The following is a 25820-nucleotide window of genomic DNA, read 5'->3' as shown; positions in this document are numbered from 1 at the left end:
ACCCAGGAGGAATGGGGCGGGGCAGGTTCTTAGCCCACGTCCCATGACCTCCTTCGAGGTCGCGGAGGCCCCATAGGGCCTGAAGGTCCCAGCACTTTTGACCCTTTAAGACATCAGTAGGGATTCTAGAGCGTGCAGAGCCTGAAAAGCTCGTTCCGAAAGCATGGCCCTTATAGCAACAAAGTGCTTTTTGCTAAAAGGTCCCCTATGCTTACCTGTTATGCTGTACGTGTGGACCTAGTTACGTTGACCTACTCTCATGTGTGGCCTAGTTATGTTAGAATGCTCCTAGATGTAACCTAGTGATGTTGAACCACTCCTAGGTGTGGCCTAGTTATATTGACCTACTCCTAGGTGTGGCCTAGTTGGCTGAAAGCCGAGCGCCAACAAGTTCTTTTCAGGATTCAACAACACCTGGCGATGGCCGGAGCTGGGTGGATCCCAACACACCAGAAGAGGACGATGGTCCAAATACTTACTCCATCCCGAATACCGTGGCATGCTACCAACCAGATAAGAGCAAGCTCTGCAAAATATGTATTTACGATCCCTCCACGGCTCAGGGAAAGGCTGACGTGCGGTGCGTGGGTGGCGGCGGTCCACCTAACCGGCAGTAGGCGCGGCCAGACACGCCGGCAGAGCCGGGGACAGACACGCCCGCAGAGCCGGGGACAGACACGCCCGCAGAGCCGGGGCCAGACACGCCGGCAGAGCCGGGGACAGACACGCCCGCAGAGCCGGGGACAGACACGCCCGCAGAGCCGGAGCCAGACACGCCCGCAGAGCCGGGGCCAGACACGCCGGCAGAGCCGCGGCCAGACACGCCGGCAGAGCCGGGCCAGACACGCCCGCAGAGCCGGGCCAGACACGCCCGCAGAGCCGGGGCCAGACACGCCCGCAGAGCCGGGCCAGACACGCCCGCAGAGCCGGGGCCAGACACGCCGGCAGAGCCGAGGCCAGACACGCAGGCAGAGTCGTTACGGCATGCTCGGTCTGCTCGATATCCCGGCGCAGCGCTGCAGTCTGCTCACCTGCTGTTGAGGGCTAACAACCTCGAGCTTCAGCTCCGCTACCGCACCCTTCAGATCGGCAGCGCGCTCAGCACGTCTTAGCAGCCCTCCAGCGTTCGCGCGTGCTGAGTGGCGCCACGGGTGTCAGCCTCCAGGGTCTCCAGCCCCGCCGGACCTCTCTCCACGAGTCTGCGCACAAGGTGGAGGATGTTATCTAGCTGCACCTGGAAGGGGTGACGTGTTATAGCGACCTGGGAGACCTGCAGAAGATCAGTGGCGGAGGTCTCATCCATTGCCCAGCGCAGGTAATTTGCTCTGTGGCCGCGCAGAAGGCCACTGCGCTTGCCGGTGATCCTGAAGTAAAATGCACGGGGTAAGTCGGAATAAGTATTCGAGTAAAAGCCAGAACATAAACGCAAGCAGGTGACATGCGTAATCATCATTGACTGATCAGACAGAAAAGTAATAAAAAAGCTGTGGCGTTGGTACTCATTGGCTTCATTAACTGCAGTATTTATTAACTTGGGTATGATATCATCGGCCCCGGTAGTACCGGTCCGGAAGTGGCTGCACCTGCGGACGGTGCACCCGGCTGCAATTGGCTGACAAAAATCCAATGCTACTGACGTCTCGCATGCTGACTCCGAGAACTGGCTGTGACAGCCCCGCCAGCCAGAGCCCAGCGAGCCCGCCGGTGCTAAGTGTCAAGGACTGGCTGCGGCAGCTCCACCACCCCGAGCCCGGCGGGCCCGCCGGTGCTAAAGGTCGGTGGCGGACCCGGCTGCTCTCTGGAAGGAATAGCGTGCGCACTGTCGCACATGCTCCGATCATTGCGAACTCGAGTCACAGTCATCCGACACCCCTCCCCTGAGCAGTGCGCCGTGCACCTCGCAGACTTCCGGTGATCACGTGACCGGTGAATGGTGTCGCCCAAATTGGTAAGGTGAATCGTTTTTCTTGTAGGCCAGGGCATTAAGCTATTGTATTACACGCATTCCTTACCCCACTGCCTATTCCCTTGGCCGAGTCACTCAGACCGTGGCGAAATGGTCAGGCCACCAGTACGTGCGTTTGTTCGACCAACCCCTTCGAGGGTGCCAAATGTCGTGTTCTCAGGATCGATCACAGAGATGGATAGCGGCGGCCGATTCCCCAGGTCGGCGGGCGGGGTGCTGTTGTCTCCCGGCCGTCCGCCCGCCAGGCCGCAGCCGGGGGGCAGGCCGGCCTGATCCATGCCTTTCCCGGTGTGCCGTGCCTGGCCGGACGCGTGTGTTTACTCTACGTCCTGACCGGCCACCTGCGTTTGACTCGTACCGTTTGTTTTGGGCTTTTCTCATTATCCCACGACCTTTCTCCATCGCGGTGTGCGTATAAGCTGACCGTAAACATGCCGCTCACACCCTCTTCTTCTCTGACATTCGGTGGTCAGACGTCGTCTCCGTTCAACAACAGAGACGCCTTCCTCAGCGTCAGCGTGACTCGGGGAGTAAGCCCCGAGCAATGGGGCACCGACACCGATGAGTGGCAAAGAGCATCGTCCATTCATCCCACCTGTCTCGCTGTTTTGATGAAAAGCTTCCTTGTAAGTGAAATTTTCAGTCCTGTCTCTCCTCTCTAAATGGCGTGGTAACCGTTGACCCCGACGCGCCGACCCAACAGTCCGCTTCCACCGGGCTACGCTGCCTCATGCTCCGGCCGACATCAGCGGCGCCCGACCATCCCGCGCGCGCCGCTTCCGGCCTCTACCTCGCTTCACTTCCCAGCGGCTGCATGAACTGTAACGCGTAACCAAACACGGCCCGAGGCGGCCCGGGGCGCAGGATGGCCCCGTGACGTCACTCACGTCACAAGCCGGCACAGCCAATCACCATTAAAGGGAGTGTTCACGTTTGCATGGGGTTTTGAACTGAAATAGACATTTTGAAGATCATCTGATACAGTTCACAGCCCTGCCCTTCTTAAGACCCAAGCCTCTTTACTTTCTCAGCTACTCGCCCGCGAGGATGTACGGACTATTTCGTGCAGGCTACTTCAAAGTCACCAAGTCATTCATGACGCAATAATAACGTCATTCAAATCCTGCCATTCATCGGCAACGCGGCGATCAAGACCAATAGAGATTTGATTGACAAGGCGTTCATATCTGGTGTTCGTGAGCACGACTGCCAGATATACCACCTCGGCCACTGGTGTGCACCATTGAACAGAGCAGATGAACTCCAAAAGGACTTAAGGGAACATGTGGTCGCAAATTTGAAACCAAATACTCACGGATGCATTTTTTGCGTGCTAATCTGTAAATTAAATTGCTTCGAAATGGGATGATTGTGGATCTGGCCACAGCTTTATTTTCAGCCGGCAGAATCCATGGCTTGTAATATTATATGTTTCCTGTGAAGTGATCAAGGTATTGCAAAAAAAATGCCACTGAGAACTGCAACACGTTGTGCATTTGCCACGGCCCAACCTCTCAATTTTGGCTGCAGCTTGCTTCTCAGCCGACTACTGCGCTCACGAGGATCTTAAATTATTAAGATCACGTGACGATTTGTAAATGATGCATTCGCCTGTTGCCTGCATTTGGTGCCACGCTTTTATTTGCTCTGATTGGCAGGCGGAACATCACTACCTCATAAGACGAGCGAATAGACTGCTTGCACTTAGGCACATGAACCGAAATTATAAAGGACAACTTTTAAAGGAAGGTGATTGAAGTTCCCGGAACCTGCATTAAGTCGCAGTAGGTGTTAACCCGAAAATGTTACTCTCCCGGAAAAGCTACGTCGTTGCAGGCTGCTTAAGAGTTACTCTCCCGAAAAAGCCACGTCGTTGCAGGCCGAAAAAGATACGCCGTGTGTCGTGTGAGCTACGCCTGCGTCATGTAAAACAAATCCCAATCAGTACTTCTAGAAGCCCACATTGACTGAGATACACTGCATCACGTCTGGTCAAGCTGCTCGGTCACTCGGTTTGTCACCCATGTTACTGAACAATACAAATTAGCTTTTCAATTGCTTGACTTTTGCACAGGCGTTTCCCGTACGTGTACAAAAGGATCTCGCTCGCCGTGGAACCACAAAAAATAACAGACACCTGGCCAGACTTCCTGATAAACAGCGCTCTGGGCAACATGAAAATGCTTCGTAAAATGTTCTATGCCTGACTCACATGCCCCGTTTGTCCCAAGCTTTAAACACAGATTCGCGTAAAAACAGCTTCAGTGATGCTTCATAAGTGAACGGTAGGGGTGGTAAACCTTGCCGACTTGGTGGATAAGGTCGGCGACAAAAATGTATATAGTCATGCGAAGCTTAGTGCCAAAAATGTTTTTGGAGAGCAAATTTTGGTGACGGCCGAGACAAAAAAAAAATACAGCATACTGTGCAAAACATAGATGAGGTCTCCATACGTAAATACTATGCCCCCGTGGTAATACATTTCGTCACACAACACAAGCAAACGTTTCTGTAAAGACTTTTTACTGTACTATTCGGAACCCTGGTATCTGTTCTAGGTTTCGTTCCAACCCGGCGACAAAAATATCCTATGATTTTTAGTTGGTCGGCAGAACCAGTGGCAGGCCGGCGACAAACCAGTGTATTCCCAATGGCCGGGCCGGGCGGCCGATTCGCTGTTTTTAACAGCCGACTCATAGTGTCCTAAGCAAGGCAACATAAAGTACTGGAAAAACATCTGGATGTGGGGATTCATGTGGTCGCAGGGGCGTGTTTCAATTGTTGCGATGCGACTAACATGAGGTGGGCAGTGACATTTAATCAAGCCCCTGCATTACTGCATTCTGGTTAGCGATGCTGTGGCGTCATCATGGGACTGAGTTATATGGCACCAACACTATGACCGCGTGAAGACGCTGTTTTTGCGGGCTGGTTTTGATACAGATATTTCCATGGACCGAATTTTTTTTAAGGCCTAGCAGATTAAATGAAACAGTTTTAGCTGGGAAATGACATTGGTTTGCACCAGAGCGGCAAAGTTATTGCTGAAATGCGCTACCAGTCTCCTCCCGACATAGAGATGGGGTAACCCATTTACCCATTTAGCAGTGATTTATCCCGGAGAACTCTGCCGGAAGTGCCTAGAAACAGTCTGTGTAAAAGGGCACAACATGCAACAACAACAACAGAGGGTGGAAATGGGCATAGGCATAGGAACGTTTCAAAGAGTGTGGGGGGGGGGGCAATCCCAGGGTGTACTTCAGGAACTTTTTCTGGAAAGCGAGCCCGATGACCGGGCGGGATGGGGGGGGGAGGGGTAGGGATGGAGATTATTATTGCTCTTTATTCAAATGTCATGGCTGCTATGTTAGCTATGCATCTAGAGCTGTTTATCACTGGTGCACAATCTTGTGTATTCGGCTCATCTGTCATTTGGCAAATAAGGCTATCCAGCTTCCCTAGATCATTCATCCATTTTAACATTGTCTCCCCTGGGGAGGCGAAATTCCACGAGCGAGTAGGTATCTTGGGTCATTAAGGAAGCATTTGCCTCCACAGTGTAGATGCCAAAATACGGCATGGATATAGGCTGGTAAGAATTTTGAAAGTGGATCGATGGCTCACAGTGCGCCAGGTTTTTCATACGCCTTCATTTCGCTGGCTACTTTTCAAGAAATAAGACTTGTCGCAGCAGTATAGACGGAACAAAATTCGGGAGCTTGAAGCTAGTAGAAACAATGTGACAAAATCCATAAAACTGGAGATTCTCTTTTAACGCGCGCGCGGGTGGCCGGCTAGGTACCCTTCGCTCGGGTGTGGGTGCGGGGGGAGGTAATATGACCCCCCTGAGATCTCAAGAACCAAGAAAGCTAGAGACACCAAATTGACAGAGTGTCTTGATCTGTACGTGAACTCACTTAGGTCAAAGTTTGAGCTCCCTAGGTCATGACCTTCAGGTCAAATAAGGTCAATAGCCAGATTTCAGGTTGGTCTTCAATGTGCCCCCAGAACCCAGGCAACTGTTTCTAAGAAAAGGTCACAAGCCCATTCCAGGTCAGTGACCTTGTGTGGCCTTTGCAAGGTCATAGTGACCAAAATCATACAAGACTGTTCTGAGTTTTGCAGTTGAATAAGCGACAAAGATTACACTTAGCAGTATGTTCTAAAACAAAATGTCGACCCGGGTCATCTAAATTCAATGACCTGTTCTGACCTCTAAGAAGTGAATGGAAGATATATAATGCGGTTCCTGCTGTCCATAGATTCGAAATGAGCACCAGAATCTATACCATACAGCAAGCCTAGAATAATAAATCAGGTTCGTTTTGACCGTGGTCTCACCTCCATACATGACTTTAGGTCAACGTAATTTGCTCATTAAATATTTGTGGCGCCTAAGAAAGCATCTCAGAGATGTATGGCTTCGCCTAAAACTCCGTTGTTCGTCAGGTTGAACGATTCCCTAGAAACTGCCCTCGCTGAAACCATGGCCTGATTTTGACCTGCTTGGTCAGCGACCTTACCAGGTACATCTAAATTGCTGATGTCAAACGATCCGCTATTCAATTGTCTACAGCTATGCCAAATTTGACGCGGCTACGCAGCGCTGTTCGGAAACCATTCTGGAAAAACCTTCGGAGGGTCAATTTGACTCCCAACCCGAACGCGTATTAAGAATCAAGCCACACCATATGGCCCATCTGTCATATGTTCCTTATCTGGGCCCTGCTCCTGTCCTCCGTCGGTGGTCACTGGCCTGGATGTCTCCCGCATGACTGACTGTGAGCTGATCGTGCGGCTACTTTATTGCATACTTTTGCGTCAGCGTTACTTCTACATGGTGTATGAAGCGTGTTGGGTACCTGCAACAGTATTTTTCCCGAATTATCTTCCCTTATACCACACCATCGCAGAAAAATAGCCACCGGGAAGCTGTCCGCCTTAGGTATGGATTGGCCCAACGAGCACTTCATTGTCCATCATGCAACGTACGCAACTCGATCTGCTTTTGTGTGTAGGCAGGGGCTTAGCCAGAGCCTTGCCAAGGGGGAACACAAGGTTGACAAAAGCCCATCTTATGGTGATCCCCGCAAAATCCGCTGATATCGCTTGCTGGTTAACAAGGGACACGGTTTTCTTCGTTTTATTGTTATTTTTACCTTGTAACCCGAACAGAAACCAGGAGCTACCGTGAGCTCAATTCTGTTCGTAATCACCGGCACTCTTAATTTACAATGGCTTAGTTGACTCTTTCTAAGCCGCTAGAATTCAGAAACCTTGTCAGAATTTTCATCTGGGTGCTACAGACATTGAGGACATCGCGAAGTTAGATTGTAGACTGATATGTTTGATCCAAATTTGAAGACAAAAATTTGATTGGAAATCGAGTGGTCAACAATGTGTATTAACATGGCCAAGCCATGTTTGCCTGAAAATGTTCACTATTAAGTCAGAATCGATTAGCGATACAATTCATGTAGCGTGTGTTTTTAACACGTTCGCTCGCAAATCTTAGCAACAAAAACCTGGACACCAGGCGTTGCAGTCTCCATAGTTAGCGGAGCGTTGGCCCAGTAGCTAATATTTAGCCGTGGTCCACAGATGGACGAAAATGATGACGCTTCTGAAATGATTACCTTCAAACACTTAAATCGACTAGTAATACAAACTATGTGACGTAATTTTGAGCATGCGCACCCGAAAATTTTAGAAACACAAGACTTACCTCCAGGCGTTGCAGCCTCCGTGGGCCGCGTAGCGTCGGCCTAGCAGCTAATATTAAGTTGTGGCCAACGGGTGGACGAAAATCACGCCGCTCCTGAGAAAGTGTCCTTGGGCGCTTCATGGCATCAGATCTTGTATTTAGAAGGCACTCTGAGGGCATATTTCACGTGTGCAATTTTTTGACTGATGAAAAGAACGGATTGGCTCCTAGAGCAACGCCAAGTGGGGCTGGAATCTGGTGACTGAACCGGGAGAATGAAGGTATAATCTCTATTTTTCGTGTTTTCGCAGCTATTTATCGGTCCAAAAGACAACTTTACACGGCGCCCATCGTCTGGTGGCACTTGCAGTGGCCGAAACTTTTCGGTTTTACGGAAGTTACAACCAAGACCATCCTTGTCCTTGCTCTCGAGGTTGCGGGCGGGCATGTTCAAGCCTTTTGATGTAATTTGTTTCAATAATACATTCTGAAAGAAATGAACATTCTCAGCGAAAATAACACAACCTTGCTCGTCTTTTAATTCATTTCGACCCGAGCTTTTCAACAATAATGAGAGGCCCACTCAATTCAATAATAATGAGGCCCCTTATACCCTTCCGGGCAAGGGGCCTCTTCACTACGCTACCGTTTCCGGTCAAGGGCTGAAGGGCCATTCCGTCCCATCGTAAAGTGTCTTCTGGCTATCATTCTGGTGGCACGGGGCGGGATCTCCTGGTCGATCCGGAGGTCATTGGAAGGATATATCATATCACATTGTCCCCATCCCTGACATGGGAGGCCTTCTGATCCGCACAGTTAGCCCCGGATCAGCACAGTGACCCTCATTGACGCAGCAAAATCCTTGGTCACCGCAAGCAGCCCGATGGCTTTCACATAGACTCAAGTTCCATGTTTTTTTCTGTCTTCTTCAGAGATATCGAGTTCTCCCTGACTGTAGATTTCAGATGAAATGGGGTTCATAAGTTTTATTAACATGACTAGCCCATGTTCGTCTTATAATTCTCAAGATCCTGTCACAACTGATTAATGATAATAAAACTACGTAATATGGTGTTGAACATGCGTGCTCGCAAATCATAGCAATAATAGCCTTGACGCCCGGCGTTGCAGTCTACAGGCTGTGCTGCGTGGGCCTTCCGGCTGTGACACTAAGTGATGCAAAAGAGCAAAGGAAAAAGATGACTCATCTTAAGGGAGATGGCTGGTGAGGTAGATAAATCGGCGTGCATGTTTGACGCAGTGCAAAAGTAAGCCAGATGCAACCTTAATCTGAAAAGAGGAGGAGTTAACATTGCTGCCCCCCCCCCCCCCCCCCCACCTTGAAAAGTAGCGGGCTATGGCACCCCCGGCTTCCCTGTTCCTACGCCCATGGGAATGAGGAACGACGGCCCAGACGGGCTTGCAGCACCCTGGGACGCGCATTGAGAAGTTGGAATGCACATCCTGCAGCCTTAGGAGGGGCGTTGCCGGGGTGCATGCCGGGTTAGCTCGCGCTAATGGAGGCAGCGAGAGGTGAACTCCGGAAGGCGTTAATGCAGAACGCCAGTTCAGTTCAAGATAGCAGATTTTAACAGCTTTTCCTTAAAAATGGGACGATTTCTGGCAAGTTTTGCAATTTCCGCCAGTCAAAGAGTGGTGACCTATATCTCAGCTGGGAAATAGTCTTGGGGATGTATAAGGGTGGTCGGGGTATGATCCCCTGCACCCTTTTCACCTAACTCATCCGACATTATGGATCTGCAAGTTAACCAACGACTAGCAAGATCATATAGTAAAAAAACAGTGAAATTTTTGGCACCTGCACTCCTCACATTTCCTTATTTTCACATTTCACTCCGTTTAAGTACTACAATGCGACAATAAGTGGAGAATGATTGCCCATTGATGAGTTTAATGTAAACATGCACATCATATCCATTTATTTACGAATACATATACATTTCACAAAGAGGCGTTACATATAAATGTGCAGGCACGTTGACCACGATAAATGTGGCGCCGGCACTGAACCTGGAAACATGGTTTAGTAGGATCTATTTTTGCAAGCAGATCGTAGTACTGATTTATCTTTAGAAGGTTTTGAATGCAAAATGTGCAAGACCTGTTCACATGACATTGAAATAAATATGTAGAACAGGGTGACTAGTCAGATCATGGGTGAAATCTCCGTTCGTAATCATGTTACTAGTATCTACCAACCTCCACGTAGTATAAACCAAAAAGCATACTAAGGGCTACCAAATTTTAGTCCCATGATGACATCGCGCCTGCGCAGCCTTCTTTAGTAGCCTTGACTTTCAATGCACTGAAGCTTTGCAAGTGGCATTCGAATTGCAGTGTCATGAATACCTGCCTAGGGTTCCATTCCTGGCCTTGTTTTCTTTGTTTGCTGTGCCGTGATTCAGCATCCTGTCCTCAGCGACGAGAGGCGTTGGCAGTTCAGTTTAAGCCGACGGGATGATCCGGCCAAGGAAGAAATTGACCTGTGATTATCCAAACAGCTTTTTTCAAGACACCGAAAAGGCTGTTGACTCACTGAAGCAGTCACAAACGACCAGCCTTCTTCCTTTTCAATTACCCTCGGATTTGATGTTGAAGCCTGATGGCGCCGCTCATGAATACATGAAATAGAATGTGATAATGGTCTGAAATACCAATTTACGCCATTTTTGTGCTTCGCCTGATTAAGAATGGTTACCAGTCACATAGATCTTCAGATCAGGGGTGTTCCTTTTTCCTATTCAGTTCAGGGCTCCATCCCTCCCGATAAGCTTGTGAGGAAGTGGGCTAATCTGGGAGGCATCCATATTTTGGGGTACATTGCAGAATTTTTCACTGTTCGCTAACCTATCTTTAAGAACTGTGCCTCCCACTTGAAATGCAATTATCTTATCAATGTTTTAATAGCTTTAAACACTCATTCACAGTTCAACCTTTAACATGGATCTTGGTTGCTGGAAATTTATGATACCTAATGATGTAGGCCATGAGAAGACATTGAAAGTAAGAAGTGAAGTGCTTTAGGACATGTGGGCAATGATGAGGAGGGGGGGGGGGGGGGGGGGGGGGGGTAAACGTTGCATTGCCGTCTCACGCTTAACCAGGAGTTTTACTTCAATTAGCAGGTGGTTTTATGTTGTTGCGGTCCAACTGTCCTATGAGGTGCGTGAAAGGTGGGCATTTGGTTGTCTCTGAGGACAATGCTGGCTATTTCCTGATGATAGCACCCATACTGTAACAGGAAAGCTTTGGAAGTCATTCATTCTGCAGTGCTCATTCATGTACATATTATCTTTGCACTTGTGAGCATGACACTGCATGGATGCAAATATGGTCTGTTTCATTACTGTTTTGCCAACAAAGAATTGCAAAATAGTTCGGATGGAACTGTTAGCATAATCATTGTGTACATTGCAGTACAGGTTGTGAAGGCAGGCAGCCTAGCTTACATGCAGCCTACATTGAAAATAGAAATCAATAAAGATTTTGTGGTGGTGACCTAATGACAAAAGTGTGATTTTTTGGTGCGTGATTAGGGGCAGATAGCAACCCATGGATTATGGTCAATGGATTAAATCTAGGGAAGATGGTCTAGTCTTATAGTAAGTTTTTTTCTCATATCTTCTTGTAACCTTTCGACTGGGAACGTTGGCTTTGGGGGGGGGGGGGAGTAATGAGCATTGAGGGGCCCATCCCAGCATAGATATTGGGTAGTGCTCCAGAAATTAATTTGAAGTGACACTCCTGCACAATACATAGCAGGCATCACAGATGACCTTATATCTGCATGCTAATTGCAGGCAAAGGGTAATTTTGGCTTGCTGATTAATGTTTGAATGCTGGTAATAAAATGTGGCGTTCTGCTGTAGTAGTTGATATTTTTATTATCTGAAGTGCAGTATTTTTACGCCGAAATGTATGAAATAAATAAAAAAGGGTGCCAGCCAGCAATTGTAGCCCTTACCCTGATTCGCCGGCATTTGTAGCGCTGGCTGGTGGAGCGAGGGGGGATTCCCTAACGTTTGATAACTAAGGAAGGTAAAGCCTCACAAAAAACAGACAGCAAACTGCCTTTAGCGAGATCCCGTGTATGGTAAGAAGTCTTCTCTTGTCAACTGACTCCACTAAACCAAGTTGGATAACAAATTTTCCTGAAAACCAAACATCAGCCTTGCATGTTCATACATACGAAACCATGCATTGAAGTGACATAGAACATAAAAAGGCGTGCCCCTTGTTAAATCATAAGTACAATGGCATGCAACTTTATCTGTTTGGAACCCATATTTATAATGTAGGATTTCGTTCATGTAACAGTGCCAACCCTCCGCGCGCGGTCCGCAGAATCGTCGCTTGCCCCCCCCCCCCCCCCCCCTCCTCCCCCGCCGCACCCGCCGGGCTTGAATCGTCTTGCAACGGCCGTAAAAAAACATCGCTACTCTGAAACCAGAATTGCTAGGGGCACGTTTTCGGTGTCAACACGCGCACAATGGATACCACAGAGGCTACCAAAGATTTAAGCAAGACTGCACAATATGCCGCATTGGTATCCTCAGAAACCGTAGGGGAAGGAGGGGGGGGGGGGGGTCGAATCACTCACCCTCCGCCCTCCTGTCAGGGCGAGCCAATTGTTCAGAAAGAGCTAGCCACCTGCTGTGAAGTTATTGAAAAATTTCAATACAGTTTACTTGTTTGGGCACGGCGAAAGGCACCCACACCAGTCAAAACATGTTGCGCCAGGCTCGGGGCGTGCCTGAAGTATGGCGGATAGCTTGATGACGGTTGAGATGGGGCTCGGAGCGCAAATTTTCATAAGGGGGCATGACCTCGTGGAGGCCCCCATATTTGGCGTCATTCCCAATGCCGCTCGCTACTGGTTCGGAATCTGCCATGCATTCTGCTGCCCCAGCTATCGAGGTCCTTCGCTGTTTTTTCCGCGGTCGAGGAAAGCAAATTCAACCGTAGATGGAGCATAAACGTGAGGCTCCGGCATGTCCCGAGGGTGGAAGAAAATTCCTGTTGTGACTGGGCTGGCTCATTAGTCTAGAGCAGGTGCGCCTGCTTTCCTGCCAGCAGCAATTATCCTGACATTTGCTCAAGGGCAGTGAATGACTTAAGCGTTTCGGTTATGTGCATGATATTGAAAATTGCAGTAATGAAAGAGACTTTCGGTGATAGGCTGATTGCTGATGACGCTACTGGGCATGGACTTTATCACTGTGTTGCCATATGGTATCGCATTACGCTACTGGCGAAAACATCTCCAAAAATTTGGTTGGCGACTAAAAACACACTTTTACCACCCCTGGTGTGCTGTGTAATAGACACTCGTTTTAGGCGCCTCATTGGGATAACGGCCAACTTGAATTGTTTATTACAGCTTCGGGGAGCCTTGCATATGCGTTAACAAGTTGTCTTGAACGTTGTATCCGTTAGTAGCTGCAGGAGAAAATGCCAAGGGTACAATATGTTATAGGTCGCTAGGTATGGTAAGGATATAGGAGTATAGTATCGTATTACAGTATCGATAGTTATCACTTTATCACCCTTTTGCCACCTCCCCTTCCACCGCCAATGCCAAGGGAATCAATGTCACAAGTAAATGGATGCATTTTATTTTGCACGGCAGTTTTGGAAAATGCTTCGGACTTTAAGACATATGTTCCTGCTTTAAGAAAACGAATGCTTGAGCAGCTGAAATGTTACATGCTATAGGACGAATTTCAGGCTCGTGGGTTAAAATTTGTTGCCTTAAATGGGCCTGGCATGCCACATAATGGCATCTTTCGAAAGCACATGGGAAGACGCTGTTGCGAGCCGCTGCTGTTCTCCAAATATTGCACTACGTCAAGAGTTAGAGCGCATATCGAAGGGCGAGACAATAGCATTAAGCGGCTTCTTCATATGATCAGTTTATACTATCTTTTGTGTCAGGTTAAACAGGTCAAATCACATCGCTGCAGTCTTCACGGAGTTTTTAATTTGTCGGATGATAGCTCTCACCCTGTATGTGAATTTCAATTATGTCTAGTCCCATCCGTCCACATTTCGGTGTTATCTACCATCGCGGAAGATCTTCGCCAGGAGCAGAGAGTCCAGAGCCTTTTTCCACTGGAAATATCTGGTATACGCAATTCTAATTGATTTCATGATTAAAGTTTTACGTAACTCGAGAACGTTCTGTCGCCATTTTCGATCACAAGAGAGGATTTGAACTTCCGGAACCCAATCGCATTTTCCGCGTTTCCGGTGTCGATAACAGTTCTTCGTCATTGCCATCACATCGCTCGCCCCGCGCCCAATAACGCGACTACTGGCTCAAACTGTGTCGCGTGCTTAGGTGCCCCTAACACAGGTCAGTGCGCGTGCGCGGTGCTTAGTGGTGACTGAGCATGGTGGGCGTTCCCGCGCGCCATCTACCGGCGGGGACACCGCAGCACGCTAGCGCCACGGGTGGTAGGCGTTCTCAGAGTGCCAGCGATGTCCTCGGACGTGGTAGGCGGTATACATATTCCTATCGTTGTGGTCATTTCTTAGGCTCGTAAAAACCATCCGATTTTGCAATCTAATTCCCACCGTGTGCAAATAGGAAATACCAAAAGGGAGCATAAAGCTAGATCATTTGCGATGAAACGTCTCTTAAAGGTAAGGATTATGAATGGAAGACTATCTCTATCATGCTTGCCAAAAGTCCCAGAGTCACAAATCTTATATGAAGTAAACACTTTTTGCAACTAGCACGGCTGTTAGGTTTGAGTGCTTCGAAGAACATAATTTTCAGATCACTCTTGTAGGATTGCATTGGCCAATTCGTGGTTGCTTTTCGTGTCCCCAAAAATGCACCCAAAATGCATACCTAATTTCCGACGTCCATTTCCGTGGGGGATCTCGTCAACTCCTGCATAGGCTACACACGCAGCGAAACAAAGCTGTCTTCAACTTCAAGCTCCACGCCTTGCCGCCGTGGACCATGTCAACCATGCGGTTTGGTAACGGAGACACCGGGCTTTATCTTGGGCGGTAAGATCGGGTCGGATTTCCGGTAAATGAGGCGGAACTTCTTATCGTTTCGTCTTGCTGACAATAGTTGTTTAGTACCTATAACCGCTATGCTTCAACCACTTTTCTACGTAAAAAAGGACTTAGGTATTTACTATAGATGCTAGACCACACTCCGTCTTCTGCAGAAATGTGGATAGATATTTGCTCCTAACAGGTAGTGCACGTAAAAGTGCGAGCATAGTTCGCCGGGAAAAACTGCAAAGTAGGTAGGTTGGTATCAGGCAGAGGCATTTAAGGGATTGGTACTATGTAATCAATTTGCAGACCTACCACGTTCGAACAATCTGTTCTTGATTTTGGACTCACAGCTTGGAAATAATGCGGGTCACCTAACCTCACAGTGGAGGCACGCAGTTCAAAAAGATTTGCATAACGATATATTCTGGAAGGAAACATGGGTTTTCAATAACGGATCCTGGATGTCTTTGGAAAATATCTGGCAATGAAGGGCCTCGGACCCTGGATAGCTGTTCAGGAAAAATGAACAATCAATTTAGATTCCAAGAAGGTCTTGCTGTCAAATTTTCAAACGAATCTTAAGTCGGAAACGTGTGGACCTAGGATTTAAGCTCTAGATTCCGGCTCATTTCTGAGATGCGTGCGCATATCTATGTGCACACATCCATGCAAGGATTGTATTTGTTGCAAATAAAGCACGAAGCATGTACGTTTCGCTTCTTCTGATTATAAGTGTTGCTTTCCCGTACAACAGGATGCAATCTACCCATGCCGATGATGCCAACACAGGCATGTGTCCCGTGTGTCAAAGTTTTCATAGCGTGGCAGGTTGTTATCGAAACATCTGAAGGGCAGGTCACTTGTGACGTGCCTGAGAAGAAGCCCGCCTCCTAAACATCGGAAAGCTCTGTAGATACAGCACTGATAGGAAACGATGATGCTAACCTGCCTGATGGCGTAGCGGCGTTTCAAAGGGGGGGGGGGGGGGGGGGGGGGTGAGGGCAGGCTCGCTACGTATGAAGGTATGCTTGAAGGTGTTTTAATGAAAAGCAATTGCGGCGACCGAACTACGTCCGCTTTTAATTTGTATAACGCATTTCGGAAATAAGCAAACTGGCAAAGAAGAGATCCATATACAGGTGTTTGCTAGTAGCACGCAATCTTACATTTGCGACTCATCCAAACCACTCAGCAAATAAGACTACACGGTTTCCTACAACTGTTCGTCCATTTTAACACTGTTTCCTCTGGAGACGTGAAATTCTAGCAGCGGGTAAGCGTTTTGGGTCATTCGGGAGGCATCTGCCTCCAAAATTCACTTGTCAAAATACGGCCTGCGCACCGGCTGGCCGAAATATCGAATTGCATTAATGGCCCAAAGTGGGCACATAGCTTCCATGCGCCTGGATGTTGCTGACTGCTTTTCATAAAGTAAGAATTTGCTGCAGCATTTCGGGCAGAAACCAATACGGAACCTTAAAATGCTACCCGCCATCAAAAGCAGGGTGAAAAAGCCATAAAATCTGGTTTTTGCCTGTAACAAACCAAGGACATAGTGAAGGACCTTCTCCGCGTATTTATCGTCTGAGCCCCGCTCCTGTTCGCCGTCGGTGGTCATTGCTCCTCGACTTTTGGGGAACTGCGTGCCTGGGACATGAATGAGTCCAGTGAGCATTCATTACCTTTCCTTGAAAAGACTTTATCCGCTCATGTATGTAGGACGAAGGTACACACTTTTTCAAACAAACTGCGTACCTACATCTGCCTTAGGCATATAATATAATCTATAGCGTAACCCTGCACTTTAAAACAAAAATTGACGTTCTGTACGTTGCAGGCTCATCATGCAACGTCTGTAAACTACACTGTCAAACTGAAACTTTTGTCGCTGTAATTGCTGACTGACTCAAAAGTGAGAAGGCTGCCTTGCTTGTACTTTTCATTTACGTAATACACTTTTAGTGCACTCTAAATAATACACTCCTAATACACCTAATGCACTGGTAATACATTCTAAGGCTTTAGGAGCGGAAGAAGTTTAGTGCTGTTTGCGTAATTTGGACTTGATGATCGTTCAAACTTGTTTCCTTATTGCATCTTGATGGTGCTGCAGTGGCGCTACCCAGTGTGATTATTAAACTAAATGACCCTGAGGCTTCACTAGTTCATGTTTTTTTTAAAAATATGCTCCAGAGACCTTTGGGAAATATTTTAAAGGAAAACCATTCTCTGGTGAATTTTCAGGACCACTTAGTCCCACCTGTTATGGGACACTCCCTTTAAAACGCGTGTGAAGACCTGTTGCGTGATATGGACGATCTATGTTTGCACTACTTTGGGATGCATTCAACATTATTCATGGCATTTCCTAGCCGATCCTACCTCTGCCTGCCGGGATGGCTGACATAATCGGCTGTAATGTGCTGGCTACCAGGGATATATGGGGCCATGGGTAGCAAACTTTACCTGTAAGCCAGGTTTTCGCGTAGCAACGTGGGTGAATCATCTACAACTTTGACGGGAATCGGTCGTTGACCGCTCGCCCCCTCCCACGCCCTCTTTATACGCGTGTGCGTGCTGAAAGGTGGCTGTTGCAAATGCCTGAAGAACTCCGTTTTATCTAGTTCAAGAAGAAATTGTAAATCCATGGGAATGTTATCAGTTCGAACCTGGGATAAACACTGCCAAAGTGCTTGCCGATTTCGCGCCACATAATCTAACGTCGAAGGTGATAAAGCACACCACAGCGGGGCTTAAAAAGTATTCATAAGCATCTTTTGAGACATCATCATGTCATTAGCCCAAGATCTGCTTACAAATACCTTGCATTGGGTCCAAAACACTTACCGCCAATACATTGGGAGTGCTGTATGCTGCTGCAGTGAGCTTCGCTGAAAACTGACCACACTCCCTGGGTCCTCTCATGACACCAGACGTCAGCTATTCTTAAATCAATAGTTGCGATTTCTCTGACATTCGTCAAAGCAATGGTTTCGAGCAATATACTCGATCGTCACTGTCGCTCGCCCTTTTCGATGAACCTTTTGAATGAATGAACTAAAGCTGAACAACTCGTAGTAGGCACGTGCGCGTTTGATCGTTTCATTTAAAAGACTTGGCGGCGCCGACTGAGCGATCAACCGGTGACATTTTGACGACACAGAAATGTGGGATGGCGTAACCTTAAGAAAAGTTGGTGTTTGGACGGAGCCTGTGCTCATAACGACAACTGAACAGGTGGTAAATTCAAGCCATGAATCTGTGCATGTCGTCATGTAATTTTGACACGGGCCTGGCCACAGTTTCGACGACAGCGTGTGGCATTCGGGACCGCTCTGGACGTGCCGACACTCTCACCTTGTCCAACGATCACTGGAGCAACCGTGCGTCGCACAAACTTGTGTTGGGCACGTCAACTGAGGACGGTATGTTAGTCCACGTCTCGAAATTGAATTCACATCTCCGCCCGGTCCGGCCGCCGAGTTGTGACATAAAGCATGACAAAGTGTGAAAAACGGACAAATCCACATTGACCACTTCTGTGCACTTACCACACGGCATGTGCTATCGCCCAGGTCACACGATGTGATTACCCGTTCAATTGCCGGTCAAACGAGTTTTCCCCGTTCCGACACTTAGTTATCGAGTCCTGGCCACGGTTTTGAACAGCTGCTCGTCGGCTTTATCGTGGGGCACATTTTCGAGTCGCCCGTGCGGATTCAATCGCCCTAAAACAACCTTTGCGGCACGTACCACGCCCGAACTCGGACCGCAAACAGCTCGTAAGTGACCTATGGAAAAACCACCTGGTGCGCCCGCGCGTCGCGTCCAATTACACCTTTTAGCGCCCCACCGCTTAGTACCCGGAGCACGACACAACGCGAAATGGGACAGACAGACTGACGGAAAGACGCGCGCTCACACACACACACACACACACACAACACCACACCACACACACACACACACACACACACACAACACACACACAACACACACACACACACACAACACACACACACAACACACACACACACACACACACACACACACACACACACACACACACACACACACACACACACACACACACACACACACACACACACACACCACACACGCACGCACGCACACACGCACACGCACGCACACAACGCACGCACACACGCGCACACACACACACACACACCACCACACACGCACGCACGCACGCGCACACACACACACACGCACACATATATATATATATATATATATATATATATATATATATATATATAATTTTTGTGCCTCTTGAAATGCTTGTAATAAAGACCGACTAAACGGTGCGCAGAGCGCTTTAGTTTACCATTTGATGCTTGGTGTTTATTGCTCCATCAAATGATCATTGCTGTTCATTGAGCTTTCGCGTGATAGGACGGAATTAATGACACTCTCAGGCGTCGAACTGTGCTTCTTATTCATTGCAAGCTTGCGATTTGGTGGTCGATTATTGGGGTATATATTTATATTTACACTGCGCCCTCACTAGCGTGTGGTAGGCACCTAGGGCGCTGATCGTCTGGCCTGGGAGATGCCAGCTGGCGGGAGGCGAAGGCGTCTACCGTTCTACGGCGTGGCCGTGTCCATGCTTTTGATGACGTTTAAAAGGTTAGCCGGAGGGCTGCGGGCCAAATTTTCGTACGGAATGGGTGAGAGGGATAGTCTTGTGCAATTATCTCTGCAAGGTGTTTGAAATAAGGTAAAAAAAGAAAAGGCTAGCGCATTTTTGAAAAAAACACTGCCAAATATTTGGTGGCTCAACCAAAGTAGCACTGAATAATGGAAGACGCCAGCCTTTTTGTTCAGTTCTGCTCGTGATGGATTGACAAACTTCGCCGGTTGTCACAATTAACGCGATGACAAGGCGCCGAATTATGACATATAGGTAAACGTGCTGCACGCGCCGTGTTGCACTCAATGTGCATGGTGTTACCCTGTCTTGCCCCTGCCAGACGAACGCACCTTGGGACATCTGTCCCTGAAACGGAGCCGTTCAGAAATGCTTCCCGCAAACTCATGGCTTTCTGATCGTCATTGATGGCCGCGGTGGCTTCCGGCGCGTACTCGAAAGTGCCGTCATCGTCCTGGAGACTTACATTCAATGAAATGTGCATCTGAAACGATTGAGCTGTTACAAAAATAAAAACTGAGCCTGGGTGTCACAAGGCCAGCGTACGGGGAGTTAGTGCGTTTAATCACATCACGTAAGGCGAAAGTAAAATTAACAATTACGGCGGCTCAATCACAAAACAGAGATCAAATGACCACAACATGATTCATGTTCAGTTTAGTCATGTCTTTCTTGAGGCACCCAATGTTCTTCTATACCGTTTCATCAAATGCCTGAAAGACGTGCAGCGATCAAACAAAAAGTGTAGCAAGGTCGCGTATGAAAAACGCTTGCAGCATCGTGACATTTCAAATGGTGACTAAGATGTCAGCCGGATAGCGTAATAGCGGTAAATGCGAAAATATTGCGAAAGGTAATAAAACCTCGGCATTATAAGAAGGCCTAGTGTTACCTTATATGCTAGACTACGCCGAACGCCCCTGACAGATCCCTCTTAAGCTCCATGGGCTTTTGCTGAGGAGACTAAGCAGTCAGGCAGGAGAGCCAAGGCTATATAAAAAATACATAACGGAGCCTTTGTTACCAGAGCAGCCTGGAGTTTGCACCTAGGTATCTCTGTCCGCAGTACATGGTTGGATGAGGTGCCGCCATTGGATGCGTTTACATGAAGCACCTTTGTCCTGTGCGGTTTGAGGAAGATGACTGGTGAACTAGGTAAATCGGCAGGCATATTCGAGGTAGCACAACAGTATGTTGAACGCAAATAATGATGAAAAATTGGGGACCTGTTAACACTGCCGCTCACTACCTTAAAAAGTGGGGAGAGGTATGGCCCCTTTGCACCGCCCCCCCCCCCTTCTACACCTACACCCACGCAAACTAGGCGCAGTCGTCTATCAACCGCTCCATATTCCGTGGACAAGGCGGAAACACTTCTCCTTGCGGTCTTGCGATGGACTCGGCTGTTGGGCAAGGAGGCAGATCCATTGATGGCAGTCACATGGCCGAGGTGATCTTCATCGCGGTACGACAGCCTTGCAAAGTGCAATGACGTGCACGGCGTGGAAAAATCGTCAAGCAAAGCCCGAGGTCACAAATTGGTTTCGTTGACTGGTCAGCCTGACTTCCCCTGCTGCGCCTCCCATTTCTTACGCATCAGCATCTGCGCGTCGGCGATTCGCTCATCTGTCACAGCATGATCACACGATCCCCTGCCCCTGACGGCGTTCGGCTGTTTTGCCGCTCTCCACATCCTCTGCGCCGGCCTCCGCTCCCGGCCGGTGGCGCAGGCCAGCCCCGGCGGCCGGCGCGGCCAGCGGGCGGTCCCAGCGGCGTGTTTTTGTCCGTCAGTCAGTTCGGCCGTCTTCTATTCAGCGCACCGGAATGTATTCGGAGGGGGCCGGGGAAGGCGCGAATCGCGGCACCCTGGCCGCCCCCCGGCGCGCCCGCGCCTTCCCCGCCGCCCGCGGTCGGCCGTACACGCTCTGGCAGTGCGTCCAGGTCGGGCGGCGGTTGGCCGCCGCTCCCGGGAGGCCCGGGGTCAGGGTCAGAAGCTGTAGGAGCCGCCCCCGCGCCGCGCCAGACGCACACGCCGCGTCGCAGACGGCCCGCCGCCGACAGCCTTGGCTGCTCTCCCCGCCGCTGGACTTTGCCCGGGGCCGCGCGCGCGACCCGCCGTCTGCCGGCCGCATCCGGCGCCGGCGGCGCTGACCGGGACGCCGCGCCGGCGGGCGCGCGCTTTTTTTCGGCGCCAGCGGGCGTCGCGCGGTCTGGCGGGCCTGTCGGCGCGCCACCGCGTCTCGGCCGACGCATCGATCGGCGCCGGCCGCGCCCCCTCCCCCGTCCTGCCGCGCGCCCGGCCCGGGCCGGCCGCCGCCGTAGTACCGTCTGATCAATACAGCGGCGGTGAGACTTTGAAGTTCAGCTGGCGGGGCGCGGTCGCCTTAGGCGCGGTCCGACAGAGCCTGCGCGGCGACCTGCGCGCTGACCTGCGCGGCGACCCGCTGCCGCCCGCGGCCGATCGTCGGTGCGCCGCCAGCCAGCCTTCGACGGCCGTCAACATGTGGAGGCGCCTTGGAAGGTGAGTGTGAGCTGTGACGCAGCCCAGCTGGGCGGTGGGCGCGTCCGCCGAGGTCACGCTCACTGCTGTTTGTTTGCGTGGGGCTGTGTCCTTTATCCGCCGCGTAAGTGCGGCTATCGGCTGGCGATAATGCTATAGCATTAGTGAGATAAGGCTCGTTTGGCTGCGGGCTTACATAAAAACGTGTGGCTGAATTGATCAGTAAAGGTGATGCGTGCCCAAATGACCGCATCGACTTTCGCTGTCGTCGGGAAGGAAAGCTTTCGCTGCCATGCGAACCTTCAAACTTGCGTAAAGCCACTCAACGTGCAAATAATGAGCGGAGAACGGCATATGTTGGATGTGCGTGTACCAGAACTGTCTTTGAAGTCGGGGATTTTGGCGGACCAACTGGTTATTTGCATTGTGAGCGGAGTACATCAACGAAGCCCTTCACTGCTCGGTGGTTGCGAGACAGACACAGAGCGGATGTAGCCGGTACGTCAGGACAGTGTACGTGGGGCGGTGAGGTCGGTGTCAGGGCGAGATAGACACAGAGCGGATGTAGCCGGTACGTGAGCGCAGTATACGTGGGGCAATGAGGTCGGTGTCAGGGCAGTTTATGTGGGGTGATGAGGTCGGTGTCAGGGCAGACAGACGAAAGTTGCGCTCATCAATCTCCTGAGCCCAGCTGGGACGGCAACCCACCGCAGTGTTTGTCCCGTCTTTTTACTGCATTGCAGCGCTCAAACGCTTTTCATTTTAGGAAAGTTAGCAATGTGCTTCACAACGTTTATTGGGGTTTTGTCAATAAAAACGGCAGCCATGCCGCGCCATCCCTTTGTGAAATCTATGAACAATTATAATAATGAGGGCTTAGTTTGGATCGATATTATGCAACAGGGGATCATCAAGCCGCCATGCCACCCATCTTTGCAATGTGGAATTCAAGGGTTCGATACTCTCGTTTCTTAGCATAGGCGTCTTCCAGGGAAGTTGATTTCGACCCTGCGCGGAACCGAGTCGCGTGTACAATCCGAATCATGCAAAATCAGGTGCGTACAAATACATTGAGCATTGTGATCAAATATATATACAATACCCGATACAATATGTCACCAGCGGAGCCATTGGTCGGCTGTGGCTATGCCTTCAGCGTCGCTGCTTGACGCCCGGGGCCGGCCTATTACTACACGTTAACCACCTGGAGTTCGCACTGTCCTCTCTTCTCGCGATATGCCACCGCTATCGCCACCGCAAACATTTCAAGCACCAGTGAAGACATTTTTCAATGTACTACAAATGAACAATAGCAGGGTGGGCGGCAAAACGGTAAAGTCGCTCACTGAAAAAAAAACAATGAGCACGCCATGAGCGGCGTGCAATTAGCTGATGAATGCTTGTCTCTAGTAAAGTAACACGAAATTGCCCCCACATAGGACCACGGTTTATAATGCGTCACACAGTTTACAATGCGTCATAAACTGTGCGACTTGGGAAATACCCACCCCTAAGTCATCAAGCTGAGCTTGTTGACTGGTTCTACATCAAACGGCATATATCGTATTGCCGTGCTGCGTCTACCCTATTGACGCCGGGGAGGCGAGGCAGCGGATATTTGCAATACCGCATCCCGCCGCGCAGCACATTCAACGAAATGCGCTGGGCACACAGGAAACAGCCACCTGAAGCCGGTTTCTCTTTTATTAAGTGGGTGGATTTGCGGCGTTGGTGTTTGCATCCCAAACCGGCCGAGGCGTCGCGCGCGTCAGCGGCCGTGGGACGTGGGGCGGACGTCAGTGTTTGCAGCCCCCCGGCCGGGGGGGGGGGGGGGGGCTGCAGTCTGCTGACCGTCTTCCGGCGGATGCTGGCCGCCGCAGATTCAGCAGGCATCCATTGGACCTGGTGTGGCCTTTCATGCATCGGAGGGGCACGTGCCCCGACGGCCATGACTTTGCTTGTGGTGTTTCTTGTTGTCTCACATGCGCGGCGCTGTGTGGACAAACGGGGGAGCCGCGCGAATTCCAGTGCGTTCAGGTCATCGCGCATCGGCGCTCCTGCAATACCCAGACACTCGTATTACCCGGACCAAAATTTATGAAAAATATGTCTTACGCGCATCGTAACCCTTGCAGCAAACCTGAACTGGCCCTTAATGATTTTCCAGAAATTTCGGCTCTGGGTGCATGTGCGTTTTCCATGCCCATTACACAACACTCCTGCAAAAGTCCTGGCCCGGCGGAAGGAAGGGCGACCAGCGACACAGGAGTCGCCTGGCCTGTCAGAAGGGAGTGCGACCAGCGAGACAGGAGGAGGCCCTGGGTGGGACCTCTCGATCGGCGAGGCCCTGAGGCGAACAGGCAATCGCCTCGATGGATCCCTGACAGAAACAATTTTCCCAAACGACTCTGACTGAAACATGACCGGAGCAGAGACCTCGGCGATCCTTTGCCATATGCACCCGCAAAATAGGTCCCTGATTTTAGCAAAACGCCGATCAAAAGTGGTCCCTCAGGTGAGACAAACGGCTCAGATATTAGCTTCCACAGAGCCTGTTATTACCCGAACTTCTAACCCGCTTGGACCCTCGACAGACCACTGTAACCGAAGCAGACTCTCAGCAGACCCGTATCAAGGCAGACTGACAGACCGGCACCGGCAGACCCCGGACCATGACTGACTCAACGACAGACCTCTTCCTGAGACGGACCCCTTAGCTGACTTCAAAATGTGCCCGTGACTGCTCCCTCAGCTGACCTCCAGACCTGTCCGAGACCAAACCCTCAATTGACCTCAAGCTGTAACCGAGACCGACCCTTCAGCTGACCTCCAGTTGTGACCGAGACGGATCCCTCAGCTGACCTCTAGCTGTAACCGAAACCGAACCCTCAGCTGACCTCCAGCTGTGACCGAGACCGACCCATCACTGACCTCCAGATCTGACCGAGACCGACCTTTCAGCTGACCTCCGGCTGTAACCAAGACCGACCCTTCAGCTGACCTCCAGCTGTAACCAAGACCGACCCTTCAGTTGACCTCCAGCTGTAACCGAGACCGACCCTTCAGCTGACCTCCAGTTGTGACCGAGACGGATCCCTCAGCTGGCCTCTAGCTGTAGCCGAGACCGACACTTCAACTGACCTGCAGCTGTGACCGAGACCGACGCATCATCTGACCTCCAGCTGTAACCGAGACCGACTCTTCAGCTGACCTCCAGTTGTGACCTCCAGTTGTGACCGAGACGGATCCCTCAGCTGGCCTCTAGCTGTAACCGAGACCGACACTTCAACTGACCTGCAGCTGTGACCGAGACCGACGCATCATCTGACCTCCAGCTGTAACCGAGACCGACCCATCATCTGACCTCCAGCGGTAACCGAGACCGACCCTTCAGCTGACCTCCAGATCTGACCGAGGCCAACCGCCCAGCACCCACCGGACAAGGCGCTCCCTCGACCTGCGCCGACGGCCCCCTCTATCAGCTCGTCAGCGGACGAAATCGGCCATTTGCCAGACGTCGCCGCATTGGCCCATGCGGGCGAGGTCGGCCCTTCGCCACACGTCGCCGCATCGGTCCAGGCGGACGAGGTCGGCCCTTCGCCAGACGTCGCCGCGTCGGCCCAGCTGCTGAGTACGTGCTGTGCAGTTCGCAGCAGCTGAATAGGAAAATCCCCGCTGATCTTGCACATGACTTGTGGGCACGATCGTCGGCCTGCGCTCCCTCCGTGTCCTCCGGAACGGTGCCGATGTTTACACGGACGTGTCCTCCCGAACAGTGCTGATGTAATCAGCACACGGCCGTGTCCTCCGGGACGGTGCCGATGTTTACACTGCCGTGTCCTCCGGGACGGTGCCGATGTAATCAGCACACGGCCGTGTCCTCCGGGACGGTGCCGATGTTTACACTGCCGTGTCCTCCGGGACGGTGCCGATGTAA

The 25820-nt window shown here is 50.4% G+C and overlaps 1 protein-coding gene across 1 annotated transcript in view; it reads left to right on the top strand.

Moving 5' to 3' along the window:
* The first annotated feature begins 21846 nt into the window (after window positions 1–21846).
* Window positions 21847–25820, top strand: part of LOC119103057 (repulsive guidance molecule A) — a 39355-nt gene continuing 35381 nt past the window's right edge. Inside the window, exon 1 of the mRNA XM_037226506.1 lies at window positions 21847–21904. Coding sequence (XP_037082401.1) covers window positions 21885–21904 — 20 coding nt within the window. The 5' untranslated portion in view covers window positions 21847–21884. The remainder of the gene's footprint in view (window positions 21905–25820) is intronic.

Source organism: Pollicipes pollicipes, unplaced genomic scaffold (genome assembly GCF_011947565.3).
Source record: "Pollicipes pollicipes isolate AB1234 unplaced genomic scaffold, Ppol_2.1 Scaffold_5724;HRSCAF=6776_pilon_pilon_pilon, whole genome shotgun sequence".
Taxonomy (NCBI): Eukaryota; Metazoa; Arthropoda; class Thecostraca; order Pollicipedomorpha; family Pollicipedidae; genus Pollicipes; species Pollicipes pollicipes.
Note: the sequence above shows the minus strand (reverse complement) of the source record. Positions and strands in the feature narration are given on the sequence as shown.